At 57.0% G+C, this 19,630-nt stretch overlaps 2 protein-coding genes across 6 annotated transcripts in view; one reads left to right on the top strand and one right to left on the bottom strand.

The window, feature by feature from the left end:
- Positions 1-11,300, bottom strand: part of CFAP99 (cilia and flagella associated protein 99) — a 40,548-nt gene extending 29,248 nt beyond the window's left edge. For 2 of the 5 annotated variants that reach the window (XM_067734879.1, XM_067734880.1), the window contains exons 1-2: positions 11,096-11,300; positions 7,394-7,520 (exon numbers count right to left, since the gene is read on the bottom strand). In XM_067734879.1, the coding sequence (XP_067590980.1) occupies positions 7,394-7,504 (111 nt within the window). In that variant the 5' untranslated portion in view covers positions 7,505-7,520; positions 11,096-11,300. The remainder of the gene's footprint in view (positions 1-7,393; positions 7,521-11,095) is intronic. The other 3 variants (XM_067734881.1, XM_067734885.1, XM_067734883.1) reach the window with 2 other exon arrangements.
- Positions 11,301-11,552: 252 nt separating this feature from the next.
- The window catches only part of ZFYVE28 (zinc finger FYVE-type containing 28), a 111,402-nt gene continuing 103,324 nt past the window's right edge, over positions 11,553-19,630 (top strand). The window contains exon 1 of the mRNA XM_067734875.1: positions 11,553-11,908. Coding sequence (XP_067590976.1) covers positions 11,870-11,908 — 39 coding nt within the window. The 5' untranslated portion in view covers positions 11,553-11,869. The remainder of the gene's footprint in view (positions 11,909-19,630) is intronic.

Here is a 19,630-nt window from a genome sequence, read left to right as displayed (position 1 = left end):
ACTCCACAAAGGGTCCTTAAAAGGGCCGGCAATGGGCTTCCCTGGTGGCGCAGTGGTTGAGAGTCCGCCTGCCGATGCAGGGAACACGGGTTCGTGCCCCGGTGCGGGAGGATCCCACATGCCGCGGAGCGGCTGGGCCCGTGAGCCATGGCCGCTGAGCCTGCGCGTCCGGAGCCTGTGCTCCGCAGCGGGAGAGGCCACAACAGTGAGAGGCCCGCGTACCGCAAAAACGCCCCCCCCACCCCGGCCTCCGCCCCATCCTGGCTCCACTCCAGCCACACCGGCTGCCCTCTTTTTCTCCAATACGCGGGACGTGTCCTCAGGGCCTCGGCGCTGGCTGTTCCCTCTGCCTGCAGTGCTCTTCCCTGCACACTTGCTCCCCGATTCCCATTAGGTCTTTGCTCAGATGTCACCTGGCCTGGGAGGCATCCCTAACCACCCCTCAGGGTCAGACACAGCCTGGCCCCCTCGGCGGGCAGCGCACACCGGGTTTATTGCCCCTTCCCTGCTGGAATGTCATCTGGGCGCTCAAGAGGGAGGGATTGGAGCATCCTGCCTCCGTGGGAGGCCGTGGGGACCCCGTGATGTCCCGGTGCAGGCGGGGCACAGAGTGGAGGCTCCTCCCTACGGAGCACAGCCAGGAGGGGAGGTGGGGGGCTCTTGCCTCGGGGTCAGCTCTGGTCTCAGCAACCAGGATCCTGCCTCCTGCCTCCTGCCTGAGAGGAGCCCCCTCAGGCTCCTCTAACCCCTGGGCTGTGCCCACACCAGAGGGCACGAGCCCCAGCTGGGCCCCAGTCCCTGCTTTTAACTTACTGCACTGGTCAGAGAAAGCCCGGGGGGCCCAGAACAGGCAGCTCGGAAAGCAGTGCGTCAGCAGGGCTGGCACGGAGGATGCCCTGAGTCAGCGCTGCCCGTGCTGAGGCTGCATGGCACCGTGGGATGCCTGCCTACAGCCTCCCCGGCCTCCCAGGCTCAGACAACAGCAGCTCCACTTCTCGTTCACTTGAACGTCTGTGTTTGGGGGGGTGAATGTGTATTTTTAATAAGGCCAGAGCCTTGAGCCTGCGGCTACAGGATGCCACCTGCCCGCGGTGAGGGGGTCAGGCAGGGCTGCATCGGCCCAGGGGTCTGGGAAGGTGAGGAGCCAGGACCTGACACTCTGGCCCGCATGCCAGGTCTTCTCCGCCGGGAAGGTCAGGCCAGCAGGTCACAGAGAGGAGACCGAGGCCCAGAGGTGACATGCAGGTCAGAGGGCACTGAGCCCTAGGCCAGGTCCTCCTGGCCAGGCTAGCACAGAAGGCAGGGTGAGGCCTGGACCCCACTGAGGAGGCCCCAGCACGGAGCCAACCCCGAGTCCTGGGCCAGCCTTAGTCACTGAGGCCAGAGGGCTACACCCAAGGGCCTCTGAGCTCCTGATACACTCTTGGGCCTTGGTCAAGTTCAGCACTCCTGAGTCTGGGGACCAGGGCAGGTTCTGGGGAGAGCGGCAAGTGCTCCGACAAGGGTCTCGTGGGCAGTCCTGGGGAGGGGCTGGGCTGTGGGCAGGGGAAGCAGAGGCCCACAGCCTGCCAGCTCTTCACAACCTGTAGTGATTCCCACAAGAGGTCCTCAGAGTTCACAGGCCCAGCTTGCCTGCTGGAGCCACAGGGAAAGGACAGAGCTAGACCAGGGGCTGGGGCCGGGACGCCGCTCTTACTGCAACCCAGGGTTTGAAATTCATGTCACCAATACACAGGGCCTCATGCTAATCAGTGACGCAAAGACCGAAGTCAGAAAAGTAGGCAGAGGAAATTGAGGCTGCCGGATGCCCACACTAGCCCCTGCCTAACAAGAGAAAGCTGTCTCGTTGGGAGAGGCAACGTGCCCAGCTAAAACTTTTCCAGGCCCCTAGTTGATGTGGCACATGGCTCCAATCAATGAGATCTGATGGCAAATTGCTAGGTGTGGCCTCCAAGAAAGCGCCTTGAAAGTTAGGGGGATTCAGCTGGTGCCTGCCTTATACTGTTTGTCCTTCTCCTCTTCTCTCTGGGATATGGACGCAGTGCTGGAGTAGGGCAGCCATTTTGTGACCACAAGGCAAAGGGCACATTCTAAGGCTGGATAAGCAGACAGGAAGGGGAATGGGTTCCTAATGGCACCACAGAGCTGCTGGACCCACCCTGGACTGCCTACGTGCAGACTGCTTATGTGAGCAAAGATACCTCTAATTTCTTTAAGCCACTGCTTTCCTGGTGTTCTTATAGCCAAATACTGTTTCCTAACAGACACAGGTCCAAGCAATAGTTCAGAAAAAGAAATACTCATGAAAATATAACAGGAGAGGGACTACCCTCGTGGCGCAGTGGTTAAGAATCCGCCTGCCAATGCAGGGGACACGGGTTCGAGCCCTGGTCCGGGAAGATCCACGTGCCGCGGAGCAGCTAAGCCCATGCGCCACAACTACTGAGCCTGTGCCCTAGAGCCCGCGAGCCACGACTACTGAGCCCGCAAGCCACAGCTACTGAAGCCCACGCGCCTAGAGCCCGTGCTCCGTGACAAGAGAAGCCACCGCAATGAGAAGCCCGTGCACTGCAACAAAGAGTAGCCCCCCGCTCGCCCCAACTAGAGAAAACCTGCATGCAGCAACGAAGATCCAACGCAGCCAAAAATAAATAAATAAACTGTAATAAAAGTATGGGTTTTGTCTTAAAAAAAAAAGAATATATTATAACTACACCAACTGCCTTTTCCCACCTATTTGGTTGGCAAAGATAACATTTGCTAGCACGCTACGTAAGCAAGCCATAGGGGAACAAGCACTCCCCACCTGCCAGACAGAGTGTCAACGTGGAGGTCTCTGTGGAGGGTCAACTGGAAAGATCTTTTGAAATCATGAGGGCCAATGCTCTCGCACGTGTGTTTTCTGGGACTTGACCCTGGGCGCATCTGGCCAGGTGCAGCGGGACAAGTGGGCCAGTCAGTCCCACGGTGATTTGCAACAGTTAAGGACTGGAAACAGCCGTGATCCCGTCCATGGGGGTGGCTGCGACGGCTCCGGCACAGCCAGACAGAAGGATGCTTATGGCTTCACGATAAGAACGTGGAACAGTCGCCGGGATATCTCGTTAAGTGAAAAAAGCAAAGGCAGGACTGTGTTACAATGCGCTACCGTTTTGAAATAGATTTTAAAAATACATATATAATTATATATAACTTTTAAACGTAAAATTGAGAGCTTAAACAAAATTTTTCCAGATCTATTATCTATGCAAGACAGGCCTGTACGGTCTCTGGAAGGAACCACAGGCCGCTGGTCTCCTGGGAGGGCCGGTGTGGGAGCGAGACCCCCGCTGGTACCATTTGGAACCTTTTGGGTTTTGGATCTTTGATGTCAACATATCAGGTATTTAAAAAATATATTAAAATAAAAAATATTTCCTGAGCCCAGGTTTTCTCTGACACTATGGACTAGAAAGTGAAACAAGGCTTTCTGGGACTTGGCCGCTGCCACCCCGCCACCCTGCCACCCCGCCACCCTGCCACCCTGGGCCTTCCCGCAGGGACCTGGGCTGGTGTTTCCAGGCTCCACCCACTCCTGCTTTTCCCCCAGCCTCTTGCACAAGCCCATTCCGGTTTCCCTGCCCACCCTCCCCCCCACCCCTTTCACTCGGGCTGGGGAACCAGCCTTTCCCCACCCCTGCCTCACCCCCAGACTGTCTGACTGACCAGCTGCCGGGCACCTCTCCTACCAGCCCAGGGCTGAGCCTTTTGTTCCCCTGCTCAGAGCTCACCTGCCCTCCTGCCCACTGTTTTCTGAGTGGCTGGATCTCCTTCTCTCCCCTCCTCCCACCCCCAGGGAATCTCTCTCAAGGCCAGACACTTCTGCAAGGGCTACTCAGACCTCATGGGCTTTCTGGGTACCCCAAGCTGCCTGCTGTGCCCATCACACCTCACCTCTGTCCTGCAGGCCCGGGCAGTTCTCTGGACGTTCCTACACCCAACCTGGTGGTCCTGGTGCCTGAGCCGTGGTGCTGGGTAGCCCGGAGGAGTGACGCCCTCAGGCTCCATCCCCCTTATAGGTGGTGAACTAATGAAATGACGCTTGTTCCAAAGAGATATTAACCAGTGAGGGTGGGCAAAGCCTGGGGCAGGAGGGAGGCAGGGTGGGAAGCACCTCCTCCCTCCTGCTCCCCCCCTGAGGGCCAGGCGCTGGCTGGCAGCAGTGCCTTGTCGCTGGTGCCGCCCCCTCCTGCCCTCCGTCCTTTCTCCAGCTCCAGGCCCCCAGCCGGGTCCTCAGTGCTGTTCCCAGACGTCAGGCCACTTCTGTTTCTACAACCACTCCACAGACTGGCGTCTGGAGAGGCTGCTCCCTACACCTTAGCCCCCCTCGCGCACCGTGCTGCTGATGGAGAACTTTCTCTCAACGGTAAATGGATCCCTTTCTGATCTTAGACCAAATCCTCTCCCACTGACATATGTTCTCTGTGCAGAAATGCCATCGGGACCATGCCCGAGGGAACCCCGTCAGAGGGCTGGGAGGCTGCTCTGCGTGTGTGTATGTGTGTGTGTGTGTGTGTGTGTGTGCGCGCGTGCGCGTGTGTGAGGCGTGTGTGTGAGGCGAGGGGTTCCCAGGCTTCAGTCTAGAGAGGGAGAGTCACCACACCCTGCCCCCAATCCACAAATCCTTGGACTTTTCCCTATCTTGAGATTATTAATTATATCTGCAAAGATGGTATCTCGGAATAAAGTCACATTCACAGGTAACTAGGGTGAGGACGTCAACATTTCTTTTTGGGGGACCCAGCTGAATCCACAGCCCCGCCCTTCCCGGGACTCTCTGCCAGTGGGTCTATGTGCTGTGTAATTCTCTGCCAGGTGGCAGTCTTGAGCCCTGGCCTAACAAGATCGGTGTACTGCACCAGTTTTCTGACAGCTGGACGTAAAGGTACGTTGTCCAAACTGTGTCAGTTTCCAGTGTACCATTCCACTTGGACTTAGGATGGCTTTCTGAAGGGATGGAAAAGACAGGTGCATCTCTAAAAGAAGCTGCTTCTCCGTCCGTCCAGCATAGGCACATCTCAAAGACGCAGATGGCCCCGTTGGAAGACTCAGGGCGCCGCTGGGTTGGGGGCCGAGCTGGCATGGTGCCTCACTCCCCACGGCCTTGCACATGTCTGTCATCATGCCATGGCTCACCGGTGACAGCTAGGGCTCATTTACTATTAATAATCCATCGGATGTGGGAAAAAAATCCCCAAACTACTTTGTTTTTTTTTTTTTTGGCTGTGCCGCGTGGCTTGTGGGATCCTAGTTCTCTGACCAGGGATCAAACCTGTGCCCCCTGCAGTGGAAGCTCAGAGTCCTAACCACTGCACCACAAGGGAATTCCCATCCCAAACTATTTGTTGTAACAAACCCACTTTCAGTAATTATTCTGGAGAAATAAGGACGTTACCATTTTTGCTGAGTGGTAAGGGATGCCTGGCAGGGCCTGGGGGGCCGGGGTTGGGGACAGAGAGAAGGACACCAAGGCGTCTCGTTGGAAATGGAGGGTGAGAAACGTGGGTGACACAGGGAATTGGAGTAGAGAGGTCTTTTTTTTTAGGCTGAGGGAATGCATAGCAGCTGTGGGTGATGGGAAAGACCCACTGAGGGGAGTGAGGCCGGACGGACAGAAGGAGTAGACAAAGGGGCCGGGCCTGCAGGTGGGGAGGGGCGGGCCGGCCGGGATGGGGCTGCGCTGAGCTGTGCAAGGCCAGCTCAGACTGGGAAAGAGAAGGGTTGTGGATGGGCCTGGCCTTGGCTGTTTTCATCATTCCCCCCCAATGCTTAGGGTCTCAGGGGAGGGTTTGAGGAGGTGCAGCCCATGCCCCAGTCCATGCTGACTGCCAGGCTCCAGTTGGCAGAGACATCCTTTTCTGAATGACACAGGGGAGTAGGGATTGGGGCAGCGGTCCCAAGCTTTCTCTTGTGAGAGAGGCTTTGGTTTCCAGACTCCCCAGCTCTGCGTGCACTGCCGGGGCCCTGCCCCCCATCCTCCCAACCAGGTTTTCCAGCTGCTGCACCACAAGCCGGCTGATGGAGAAAGGGAAGGTGGGTCTGTCTTCAGCACAGCAGAGGCCACACCCCTGCAGGTGTATGGGGGTGGGGCCTGGCCACAGTCACATCCCAGGGCCAGCAAAGCCGCTCACGGGCCTCGTTAAGCAGAGTAAGGGAAGGCTGCAGCTGTTGATTCATGGCGAACATCCCCTAAGACCCCATTTGCTCCTCCTTCCGGGGGCGCAGGCGAGGGGGACGGGGGCAGCAGGCCGAGTGGCAATCCCCGAGCGCTTGCCTGGGTGGACTTAGTCTCCTCTGGATGCCCCGTCCAACGGAGTCCACGGCCCGGAGTCATGAAGGCGGCACCCCGGCAACGCGTACCCCTGTTCCTGGTACCTGTCCTTGATGGACGGACGGATGCGGGGTCAAGTCACAGGGAGGCCTCCGAGGTGCTACAGCGAGGTCAGACCTGGGCCCAGAGACTTCAGCCCAGGGTCTCTCTGCATGTGCTTGAAGTGGGGTGGGCTGTGGTAGGACAGGGACCCCCGGGGCACGGGAACAAGGGCCGAGTAGCTCTTCCAGGTGCGGCCCCTCTGCCCCACGCACATCCCTGCCCTGGGGGACGAAGACGTGCCCCAGTGGAGGGTGCTGGGCTGAGGTGCCTGTGAGGCTGACTCCCGTCCACCTTCGCCTGAGGGTGAGACGACCCCACAGACGCAACCCGAGTGACGGCGCCCATGTTCCCTTGTCACGAGAGTAGTCTGATGTACATTCTGGGAGGTAGGAGTGCCTCCTGAAGCAAAGAGGGGGTCCCATCCCTGAAGGGCATCCGAGATTCAGAGTGAGAGCTGACGTAAGCCTTTGGCTAGCTGGGAATCTCGCCTTGGGCCTCTCCTCGTGAAGGAAGGAAGGCGGCTGTTAGGAATGAAACTAAAAAGGTCCTGACAGGGCTCCCCTGGTGGTGCAGTGGTTAAGAAGCCTCCTGACAATGCAGGGGACACGGGTTCGTGTCCTGGTCCGGGAAGATCCCACATGCTGTGGAACGACTAAGCCCGTGTGCTACAACTACTGAGCCTGCGCTCTAGAGTCCGCGAGCCACAACTGCTGAGCCTGCGTGCCACGACTACTGAAGCCCGCACGCCTAGAGCCCGTGCTCCACAACAAGAGAAGCCACTGCAGTGAGAAGCCCGCGCACAGCAGCAAAGAGTAGCCCCGCTCGTCGCAACTAGAGAAAGCCCGCGCGCAGCAGCAATGAAGACCCAACGCAGCCAAAAATAAATAAGTAAAATAAATAAATTTTAAAAAAACCAAAAAACCTGACAGGCGTCACTGCTATGGCCTCCCCGTGAGCCCTGAGCCACCACTCGGACCTTACCTGCAGGGAGGTGGCCGCAGCCTCCAGGAACTGCTCGGGACTGTCCTTCTCAGGTTTAAATTGGTCCAGTAGCTTAATCACAGTTTCAATGCATTTTCCATAGTAGGCCATCTTCCCAGGTGGGACCCTAGAAGCAAACCGTGACAGGTCACGCCCTCCATGCGCCCTGGGCTGTCAGCTCGGCAGGTGGCGAAGGACCTTCACCAAACTGACAGGAGGTCCACCAGGGAGCCTGGGACCTTGTGGGACAAGGAGTGTTGGAGGGAAGTGGGGACCCCGGCGGGGGGAACCCCAGGCCCACTTCCTGGACTGTGTCCCTGCAGGCCTTGGGGAGCCCGCCCCCAGGCTCCCACTCGCCCATAGCCCCAGCAGCCCTCTCTGCCGTGCCCCTGGAGGCTCCCTGGCCGCCCCACGTGCCCCCAAGCCCTCCAGCTGTGCGCGGGTGGGGATGACCCCTGGGAGAGGCCAGGCCAGAGAGTGGAGGCATCTCGTGAGTCAGCCTGAGCGGCCCTCAGCCCAGCTGGGGTTTGGTGGTGGATGACTCAGCAGGCCCTGCTCGGAGGGAGAGGGGGACCTAAACACAAAAGTTTGGGGCAAGAAGAATCCTCGGGTCACCACATTCAATACCCCCATTTTAAAGGTGAGGTAACCAGCACCCAGAGGGGATGCATAGCTGGTAATTGGCCAGGCCTGAGCATTCCAGAAACAGACAAGCTCCAGGAGACTGGCTTGCTCAGAGCCCTTCTTTGGCTGACCCTGGAGAAGCCGCTTGGGGTAGGAATGGGACCCCAGGAAGAGGTTCTAACAGGTGACCCCCAAATTGTCCTCAGGGCAGGGTGGCCAAGCCCCCTGGATGAGAGAGGAGCTCCTCTCTCATCCCCCCCCCCCCTTGTTCCACACTGATTGAGCAGTTTCCCTGGGTCACCACGCTGCTGGCTTCTTGCGCCCCAGCTATTGGCAAAGCCAGGCTGCTAGTGCCCTGGGGACAGCAGGGGCACCTCTTCTCCACCCAACAAGCTGGAATGGCTCTGGATGGCAGCACCCAGACCGAGGCCCTCCAGGATGGAGACTGAGTGAAAAAACAAAAGCCACATACACTGACACTGGGGGTCACCAATGAGATGGCCAATCCCAGCCAATCACGGTCCACTGAGTGAGTCCCCCCCCACCATCACTTGAAAGAGAACGAAGGCCAAATGCCACCAGACACTGCAGAGAGCCTCTGACACCAAACATGGAAACAGAAACCAGCAAAAAAGGAAGTAGGAGAAAGCAGACAACATACACAGCAGGAAAAACCTGGAAACAAACAACTATACCACCTCTGAGAGATGGAGAAAGATACGGTATCCAAGAAACATCTGCAGGAAAAGAAAGAGTTCTTGGAAATTAAAATATGACAGCAGAAGTAAAGATATAAATAGAAAAGGCAGAAGATAAAGCTGAGGAAATCTCCCAGAGAGCAGAAAAAGATGAAGATGTAGGAAGTAGGAGAAACACACCAAGAAAATCGGGAACCACTCCAGAGATCTGAATTCCAATTAACAGGAGTTCCAGAAAATGCGAGAGACACAATGCAAGGGAATATCCCAGAATCGATAGACAGGGTTCCTGAGGCACCCTGAAGCAGGTCGCGTAGGAAGGGACAGGAGGGGTGCAGGGTAGCCTCGGGCTCCCCAGTGATAACTCTGGGCACCAGGGTTCAGGGAACCCATCTCCAACCAGGAAGAATGATGGCTCTGTGGATGGGTGGGCCCTGCACCCGGCCCAGGGAGGGAGCCCAGAAAGGGGCAGGCTTGGGACTGGGAAGCCGGAGATTTTCCAGGAAGGTGACAGCAGGTGGCAGGCCAAGGGCCCCAGAGCACAGGGTGGGGGTGGGGGGACGACAGCCTTCCTGGCATCTAGGTATGCCAAGAAGTGGAAGAGTTTGAGACTTCCAGAAAGTCTCCTTGAAAGGGAGGAGCATATACTTCTTCTCTTTTCCACCCTGCTGCCTGGACTCCAGAGGTGATGGGAGGAACTTAGGCAGCAATTCTGGATCACAAGGAAACAAGCAAAGATGGCAGAAGAGCAAGCTAGAGGAGCCCAGATCCCCGATGACTTTTGGGGGTGCCTCCCCATGGACCTATTTTATGGACACACCGATAATCTTGTTTGGGTCACTATGATGTTGACATTTTTCGTTGCATAAAGCTGAATCTAATCCTAACTATACACCCATTTCCCTGAGGTCAGCCTCCATCCTGAGCACAATTTCAAACTGGGAAGCATAGGAAGGGAGGCTCTGAGCAGCAACAACAGTCCCAGACTTGGAGTAGGCCAAGGGCACACCCACAGAGAGTCTACCCAAGTTCTCAGACTGGAAACAGTGGCTGGGGGAAGAGCAGGATTTATGGGGGATGAATGGGAGTGCAGTTGGACACGTTTTGTTTGGGGGAATCTGGTAGACATCCAACTGGCAAAGAACAGGGAAAAGGGTCTAGAGTCCCGGGGCAAGGTTCAGGCTGGAGATGCAGGTTTGGGAAGGTCGGGAGAAAATGGTTGTTTATTGAACCATGTGACCACAGGAAGTCAGCCAGGGAGAGGGTGGATAGAGGGACTTCCAAGGACCGAGTCCCGGGGTTCTAGAGTCAGGATGTTGAGGAGCAAGGAGATGCCAGCCAAGGAGACTCAAGAGGAGCAGCCACAGCAGGAGAGGCAGAGAGTGAGACCTGTTCCAGCCAAGTAAGGACAGTGTGTCCAGGAGGGGAGTACTCAGCTGGGACACTTGTTCCTGGAAGAGGCGGGGCTGAGCTCTCATAGTTGTATTTAGCAACATGGAGGTCAAGTATGACTTAGTTAAAGAGGCTGGGAGGACGGGCTGGGTGAAAATCTGATTGGAGCAGGCTCAAGAGAGAAAAGGTGGAAATGAATTGGAGATAAGAGGCAACTCCGGAGGGGTTCTGCTCTTTAGGGGAGCAGTGACTGGGTGGTAGCTGGAGGGGAGTGGGGAGGATCAATCAGGTCCTCAAAAACGAACCCGGAGGACTGCCAACACTCAGGGAAACCTCAGACGGCTGCCGGTGCCTAGACTCACGTTGACTCTAATGGAATAGAGGGGCCAGGGAGTCCAGCCCAGCTGAGCACCTGGACGCTGGGCCAGTGATAACATGAGCAGCAGAGAATAAATTCTCTATCAAGAGAGTTACCTCCCTCTTGTGCACCCTAAATCCGCACGTACCCGAAGTGCTGCTGGGTGGGGGCAGGGGAAAGCGCAAGGCGGTTGGGGGAGTGTCCCCTCCTACAGCCAGAGCGCAGCAGCCTCTTTGTCCCTGATTCTTCAGGCACCAGAGGGAGTTTCAAGTGAGACCACACACTTGTTTTTAGCTTTCTGCTTAGCACTTAATAGATTCTCAGATTTTGTTGATTGTTTTTATGGGTCCAAATTAGGGCATGGCTAGGGGAAGTAGTGAATACGGGAGAGTATCTTTTTAAAAAGCATCGTTTATTGTGGCGATTAAAAAAAAAAAAAAGCACCGTTAACTTTAGTCAAGGAGCTGGGAAGAAGACCAAAAAGGTGGTGAGCGAAAGCAAGAAGATGGGAAACAAGAAAGACGAGAACTGGCCCGCAGAGCTAGGGAAGTTGCACGTGGATGGTGTTGGTGCTGAGGGGACGCGCCTCGGCCCCCTTTCGGGTCTCGCCTGCTTCCCTTCCCCCCGTACCTGTCAGCGGGCTCCGCAGGCGCTCCGGAACCTCCCTTCTCGCCACCGCCCGCCTCACAGAAATTGCAGGGCTAGCGGGCGCGAGGGGATTGGGGAATAGCAGTGGATCTCCCCTTCCACTTCTGCTCGGCCGGAACCCCGGCAACCCTCAGGGCAGGGGCGGTGCTGGGGCGCAGTTTGGGCGTTGTCACCTAGCAACCACTGTACGCTCCGGAGCCGTCCGAGGGGAGACTACAACCCCCAGAATGCACAGCGCCCGCAGCCCAGGAAGGTCGCCACATCCAGGGACCCTTCTTCCCCGCAATGCCCATCGGGACTTGTAGTTCTCGGCCCCTCCGGGCGCGCCGGGTCGCCTGCGGGGGAGCGCGCCTCGGGCGGGGCGCGGCGCGGCGCAGCGACCGGATTGGGCAGCCTCGGTGGCTTGCGGCTGGCCTGGGGCTCGCGGCGCGTCGGCGCATGTGTGGCTCGGGCGGCGGTGGCCGGCCGAGGCACCTGGTGTCAGTGAGCCGCGAGGAGCCGGCGCCCCCGTGCCTGGTCAGTCAGCGCGTCCGCGTGCCCACCGCGGTCTGCGGGTCAGTGCCGCGCGCAGCTCTCCGAGCATCTCCCGGCGGCGCACCTGCTCCGCGCACCTGACGCCGCCCGCCCGGCGCCCCGGGTCCGCGCGGGACCCCGGCCCGGCCCTGCCCCGCGTCCGCCTGCCCCGCGCCGCAGCCGGGCCCAGGCGCAGCGCTGCGGAGGTGAGGGCCGCCGGGGCCGGGCCGGGCCGGCGCGGCGATGATGAACAGGTTCCGAAAGTGGCTGTACAAACCCAAGGTGAGCGGACCCGTCCCTCGTTGCCGAGGCAGACCCCCTTTCCCGGTCGGGACCGGCCTCTCCGTGGTGCCGCCGACACCCTACCCTCCACTCCGCGACTTGCTCACACCGTCGCCCTCCCCCTTACACGGGTCCCCCCACCCCGCCCGGTCCCAAACCTCCCCTGCTGCTCTTACCCTCGGGCCGGGGTGCACTCCCTCCCCACGCCTGCCCGCTGCCAGATGGGCCCCTCTCCCTTCTCATTCCGGTCCTGCGTGGTGCCCTGCTCACACCTCGTGGTCGCCCGAGCAGACCCCCTCCTACTTCTCCTGGGTCCCGGAAAAACCTTTCCATCCCCCCTCCTTACACCAGGGATGACTCTCCCGTTCCTCTTCTGCCTCTCCCCCCCCCATTATCCTGGACCTGGAATGTACCTCTTAACCTCCCTCCGCAATCCGGAACAGACCCTCTCCCCACTTACCCCAGGTTCTGGAGGGGACCCCCATGTCCCTCTCCCGGGTCCCGGACGGACCCCTCCTTCCTTGTGTGTGCAGAGCGGGTCCCCATCCCACTGTCCCGGCCCTGCCTTCCCGACCCAGGACCGATCCGTGCCTCGGCCCAGTTCGCGTCCCCATCCTTGTCCCGTGCCCATTTTTTCCCGTGCCCACCCGCGTGCTGTCAAATGCAGGGCAGTCCCCTGCCCGGCGGTGGCGGGGTGAGTGCGCCCGGGGCCGCAGGCTCAGCGGGGTCGGAGGTGCGGTCCTCCCGGCGCTGCGCCCCTCCCCGGCCGTGGGGTCGGGGTCTGGGCAGCGCGCCCTGCTCCTCGGCAGCTGCGCCAGTCGCACTGCGGGCGCTGCGTCCCTGCCGCCTGCCCAGGGCTCGTGTCCGCTGCGGCCAGAGCTAGTCCTAGTCTGGGTGCGGCGGTGCCCAGGAGCCGGGCGCAGAGTCCTGGGGGCACCCTAGGCGTCCGGGGGTCGGACCCTGGCGGCTGGCACCGCGGTAGGGCTGGGGCGCTGGGGTCTTGGCTGGGGGAGCGTCTTGGCCGGGGTGGGGCCAGTGGTCACGTCTAGGCGCCTCGGACATCCACAGTGTGCCTGAGCGACCCAAGGAACACTGACCCCGCTCCGCCCCCTGCCCAGGGCTGACCACTTCTCTGGTTCTGGCTTTTCTGCTCCCCTCCCCCACCGTGGGTGATCTCCCAGGGTGGGCTGGTGGGGGGGAGGTGTTCCTGAAATCTCTGCTCTCCTGCAGCGGGTCCGTTGGAGGATGGGCACCCGAGGTCCTGGGGCGAGTTCAGGGACCGGAAGGGCTCATACTTCATCGCCTTTGGGGTCGGAGAGTTCTCCCAGTGTTGGGTCGAGGGCTTTGGGTGCCTGGGACCGCCCCTTGCTCGGCCTTGGCCTGGCCCAGAGAGGATATGGGTTCTTACTTGCTCGGTGCAGCTGCGCAGCCCTGCTCCCCCTTCGCACCTCCCTGTCTTTGTAGCAGCTGCTTATTGGTGGTGTTTTGGTGTGACCCTGGTGCTTCCCGGAGCTGCCTGTGGTTTGGGGCCTCCCTGCCCTTGGCAGCCTCCTGCCCAGCTCTCTCCTTGCTGCAGTCCCCCCAGGCGGCTCTGATCCTACCTGCTGGTGCTGGGTAGGGTGCCAGGCGAGGGCGGCAGCCTGTGCACGCGACGTGTGTACGAGGAGTGGCTTTTTGTTTGTGTGACTTCTGTCACCAGTTAAAGACCAAGGGGACTTGTCAGAAGGCTGTTGTGAGGGTTATAGCAGCAGCAGCAGTTCTTCAGTGATAAACGGCAGGGCCAGCAGAGAAATGTATCATAGTAACGTTCTGGTGTCTCTGAAAACACATTTGCCAAGGGTACTAGGGCCCCGCATGCCTTTTTCCAGACGTGGCTGTGGAAGAGGACTTGCTTCTAGGATTGCCTAACTGTAATACGTTGTTGGAAGGGACGGAAAAGCAACGTGGAATCTGTTTCATCTGCAGCTGAATGATTTCAGTGGCCCTGCCTGTTTCAGTTTAGGGAAAAGTCTTCAAAAGTGGAAAATGATACTACCCGTGAGACTGTGCCCCAGAATTGAGAGTCGTGTTCCTAATTTTCCCTCTCAGCAGGCAGTTGCCCTTCCAAAGCCAGCCCCCGGGCTGACCACGGCAAGGTGGAGAGGTGGTGAGTCAGCCAATCCCAGCGACTCAGCCCAGAGCTGTGCGCCTTAGGAGAAGGGAGGGGATAGCGTTTCATCTGGTCCTCTCCTTTCCTTCACTGTGGTGTCTTGGCCTGCTGTCTGACCCCCGGACTCAAGACACATCTCTGTGTGTTTGCCCAGCGGTCAGTCTGAGCATGGTAGTTCCTTGTTGGACGTCTATCTTTGGGGTTAAATGTCTTAATTATTTGAAGGGTTGGAGTGGGTTAGGTCACCCCAGTAGCTTTTCATTTTTCAAACCAGAGCTCATATATTGGCCTCAGGCTATAAATTGAATTTTATGCTTCCCCTTCCTGTCTGATTAAACACATTTTGGCACAAGTGAGAGCAGGAGTCAGTTCTGGGAGGTTTCCGGGCCTGGAAGAGTTGAAGTGTTAAATGTTAGCTGTGGGAGGATGTGTCTGAGGGAGATCGTTGCCTGTAGTTACGATGTTTTCCACTGTTGTATTTAGATGGATACACAATTCAAACTGAATTCTTGATTTAATCCCTGCTTTGGTTTAAAACTGAACACTGAGCTTCTTGTTCATTACAGTGCAGTGGAAAACATTCTGGAACCAAAAATATTCATTGTTCTTGTAGTTCTAAAAAGCGTTTGGAAATGCTTTAAAACATTCTTATATGACGCTTAGAATTTTTGAGATCTGAATCATTAACAACTACCGAAGCTGAGTAACAAACAGACCAACCTGATGTGTACAGTAGTTATTGGCAGACTCCCGTATTTCCATTTATTTTCTTTAAGGCAGTCTTTTAAACAGTATTATGATTTTTTTCCATGGAAAGTGTTCAGGATTTCTAAGTGTCTTTGCTTTTGTTTAGGGAAAGGCTTTCCAAAAAAGAGTTAACGTTCAGAGGGGAAACATTTTGGAATACCGGGGTCTTCAGTTGAAACAAAAGTCTCAATACCTGTGTTTCATGCTGGGTTATAATTTTCTCGTTGATCCCTGCTGACTGTGCTAAGGTGTGAAATGCTGGTGCGGGGGTTGGAGGACCCAGACCGGACCCCACCAGGTCTTCTTGGCCACCATCAAAGAGCATGTTAGTAATGGTACAGGATGAACTTGTGTTTTCCATCTTTGAGGAAGAATTGACTGGCAGGTAGGTGGCATTGTCCAGATGAACGGCGATTACCACGCTCATGGTAATTACCATGGTAATTACCACGGTAATTACCACGCTTCATGTGCACCTCATGAAGAACTCTCTTGTCTGCACCCCCAAACCACTTCTGGGAGGTGGGTCATTGATCTTCCTTGTCCCCCTTCTTTGTGGGGAAGCATTCCTTGTAAGTACGGGGCTTTACCAAGTGATGTTTATCTGGAAACTTTGTCAGCATCCTGGGTTCCGATTAGGGATGAAATGACCTTCTCAGAGAGAAGCCGTGTAACCTGCTGGGTGTGTGCGCTTCTTGACCGAAGAGCCCTTTGATCTTTGCAGAGTTCAGTTCTGCCTGCTGTGGGCTGGGGGTGGGGGGATGTGTGTGGAGCTTCCCACGTGGCTGTTGATTTAACCCAGCCTCAGTCAGCAGCTGGGCATCCAGAGCCGTGCCCAGGGCCCCTCCCTCTCTCCAGAGTCCTGGTACACCCGGCCGTGGGCAGTGGGCATGGAGCTGCCCGTTGGTGGCTGGCACTCTGCACGTTGACCACCGGGTGGAGGGGGCCACACCCTGGAAGTGCAGCAGCAGTTGGGAGCCCTTCAGGTGTTAAATGAGCGGCCCCCGGGGCTGGGGAAAGGCCTGGGCTTGTGTCTGCACGGCCCCCGGCACACACAGACGAGGAACAGCCCACTTGTCCTTACAGGGCTCCCCCACGGGGGCTGAGGGTGAGCGGTGACGACACGGATGACGGGGACCCAGAGAAACTCAGCCACACGGTCAGCAAAGCCCCCGGTTCGGAGCATGGCGGCAGGGGTCGTGGTGGAGGCGAGTGAGACGGTGGTCTTCCCACGACCTGGTCCTGCTGCCCTGGGCTCTGCACGGGAGCCTGAGCGTGACCGTGACTGGGACGCGACAGCAGCAGCACGGGCCTCGCTCTCCCCGCTCGCTCGAGCGGGAAACGAGCTGCTGTCCTCAGAGCACTGAGTGCAGCCCTCGCTGGGCACAGACACGGCTCCAGGGTCTTGGGATTTTAGTGTTAACTTCTAGCCAGGCTGCTAACTAGTTCTTTCTCGGCCGATAAATTCTGAGTGCCCAGCTGCGGCTGAGGCTGTCCTTGGAGCTGCACGTTTGTCTCCGAGGTGAGCTGCAGGAGAGCCAGTGGTGCGGACGCCTACTGCACAGGCTGTGCCAGCGCCGAGCTCCCTCTGCCAGCGGGTGCCTGGCCCAGAGCGGGGCTCGGAAGCCCCAGGAAGGATGCTTTGCTGTGCTGAGTCAGAGTGGGCTTGGCTGGCCCAGTGCACCTGTTTTTTGTCCCTGAATTCAGAAAGCGCTGGGCCCCGCTCCCTGCTGCCGGGTCTGGCCGCCCCACCTCCCCCAGAGAGCCTTCCTTACGACACACAAGCATCGTCAGGCCTGGGCAGATGGGAGGGCCCGAGAGTCCACTTGTCAAGGAGGCTTGTAGCACCCATGCCGGGTCTGCTAGGTAGACTCAGGGGCAGCTCTCGCCTCCTTTCCCAGGCTTTGCTGTACTTCTGTCTGGGGCTGCGGGAGCTTGTGGGGCTGCACACGCCCAGCCTGTGCCGCCGGCACTGGCCGGGAGGGGAGAGGCTGAGCTGCAGACAGGCTGCGAGCATCAATTTCTGTGCCAACTCTGTGCCAACTCTGATGTCATCACTTAGGGGTCTGTGCTTTACCATCAGTGCATTGTATTTATGGGAAATGTATGATACGGTTTCTGTTAAATGGGTGAGTCACAGGCAGGGAGGCTTAAGCTTCGCCTAATTGATATCTGGCCTTGGCGTCCAGCAGGCGGTGGCATGGCGGGAAAGGAACCCTCGGTGTACTGCCCCCCTCTGAACGGGAAGTGTGTTGGGCGACTTCATTTGACCCTTCATTCTGAGGTGGTGATGTCAGGAGGCTTTAGTGCCTCTCCATAAGGCTGCCAGACATTCCCAGAACACCAGATACACTTGTTTTATAAGTGTGAAAATTCACATCTGAGAGCCCATAAGTGACTGAACGGTCATCTGCTGGTTTTGCAGGCAGAGTCTTGCTGGAGTTGACAGCATCGAGTAGCCACAGCCCTGAAGTGTGTGCCGTGTGCCCACACAAAGGTGGACAGAGGGGAGCTGATTCCAGTTCAGAGACAAATAAGTGTCTAGAATGTTGTGGGCTGTCAGCATTTCCCCCGTGTTTATTGCCCTCAGTCTTTGCGACCCACATGGCTTATGTGTTTTGATGGTGTTGAAGCCACAGACAGGGCAGCACGGCCTGGGTGGGAACCCTGACCGCCCCTCCCACAGCCCTGTCTGCCAGGCGGGGGTGAGGGGACCCGTTGCCTGGAATTTGAGGGGACCATGTCTGTCAAAGGCTCACAGTGATGGCTCAAGAAATGCCCTCTGTCACTATCAGCGGAACTTGCAGGTGGGCCGGAGGTGTGGGGTTGAAACAGAACCGTGCGTGGAGGACTTTTTGAAGTCCCAGAGGCCGTCGTGGCTGCCGGCTACTCCTACTGGGTCATTTTGAGAATGAAATGTCTCGACGGGTGCCCCCCACCCCGACTTCTTTTCGTGCTCATTTGCTGGGAACAGACCCTGACTCAGGGCACTCCGGCGTCCCGGGGGTCCTTTTACCTGCGCCTTCCCCCGTAGCAGAGACGCTGCCTACCATCTGGATACCCTGTCCCAAGTGAAAGTCCTGGGACTGAGTTTTAGCCAGTGTGGGCAACAGTGGGTTCCACCATGTCAGGCCCAACACCAGACCTCTTGAGCTGTCCTCCTGTGGATGTGGTCTGCGTCCCTGGTTCCTTGGCAGGAGGCTCCGGATCCAGTAGAGGACCCCAGGGCCATGGGGGAGTGAAGGAGCTGGGGAAGGGGCTGGGAGTGAGTGACAGCTTAGGAGAGATCTCTGTTGCTTAAGGCACTGAGGCTTTGGGGGTGCTTGTTAACATTTGGATTATCCGAATGCACCCTGTCTTACAAATGAGGTGAACTTGCTGGAGCCTTCACAGGCAGGGGGAGGCAGGACTGGGATTGAACTCAGGTCTGTCTGACCCCAGAGCTGGAATCCGTAAGCAGCCCGTCCTGAGCTGTGCACGTCCTGCGGGAATGAGCTGTCGCTGCCATCAGGTTTTACATGAGTTCCATTTGGTGAAACAATTACTTTTGTACTTTTTACAGTTGGATTGCAAAGAAACTTAGATATTGATGGGCAATTCAAGTGTTTGAAGGAGGAAGACAAAAATGAATGGATTTTTTCCCACTGATCTGAATAGATTAAGCAAAAGTAGAACAGAACATTTCATGTTATGGTAATTTATGTAGAGTAGTTGCTTAAGATGAATGGAATGTTTTTTTCCTTCTTACAGTAAGTATTTTGAAGCCCTTCCATTTTCTCATAGTTTTCGTGCTGGACGGGGACAGGGGAATGTTGGGGGCACTCCACATGGGGCTCCCTTCATGGCTGAGGGGGTCCTTTGAGCTCTGCATGAGGGGCTCTGTAAGTCTCTGCCGTGGTGGGGTTTACTCCAGCTAATGCCTTCCCCTTGACAAACCACCCTCCAACCACGGGGGTACACTGGCTGGGTTCTTGGGGAAAATGGGTTAGCATACCCATTGTAGGGATGATGTCTTTAGAACAGTAATTCTTTTCTTGCATTTTCAATTTTTGGAAATGTTTCCGATTGTTTTTAGGGATATTGTAGTTATAAAAAAGTCTAAAAGCAGACTCAACCACCTAGATGTTAGATGCATTTAAGAATTGTACACCCATGCGCACAGTAACATGAATAGCCAGGTGAAAACAGCCCCGATGTCCATCAACAGTGAACAGGGAAATACCGATAAAATGGGGTATATACACACAACGGAATACTATTCGGCCGCGAAAAGGAGTGAAGTACCCAGTGCAACGTGGATGAGCCTTGACAACCTGATGCTCCGTGTAAAGAAGCGAGACACAGAAGGACAAAGAGCGTGTGATTGCATTTATGTGAAATGTCCAGGAAAGGCGAATCCACAGGGACAGGAAGTGGATCAGTGGTTGCCGCGGGGGTGGGGGGGGATGAGGAACGATAGCAAAAACGTATGGGGTTTCTTTCGGCGAGGGCAATGAGAAAGCTTTAAAACTGGAGAGTGGACAACATTGCAAATGCACTAAACGGGGCTGGATTGCACGCTTTAAAATGGTTACTTGTAGGTTATGTGAATTTCACTTCAATTGAAAAAAAAGAATTTCAGCATTTTTGGAGAGTTTTTTTTTTTTTTTTGCAAATTGTAGTGTTTTTTTGAGATAAACAAGGGAAAAGATGTTTTGCAGCTGAGTGAAAAGATGCTCGGGGCCACATCTCTTGAGGGACTTGGCGTTCAGAGGCCCAGCTGCTTCCTGGTCCCCACGGGGCCAGCGCCCCATCGGGGGAGGGGCTGCCAACTCTCCCTCCTGGTG

This window comes from Pseudorca crassidens, chromosome 4 (assembly GCF_039906515.1).
Source record: "Pseudorca crassidens isolate mPseCra1 chromosome 4, mPseCra1.hap1, whole genome shotgun sequence".
NCBI lineage: Eukaryota > Metazoa > Chordata > Mammalia > Artiodactyla > Delphinidae > Pseudorca > Pseudorca crassidens.
The sequence above is the reverse complement of the archived record's forward strand: the minus strand, read 5'-3'. Positions and strand labels throughout refer to the sequence as shown.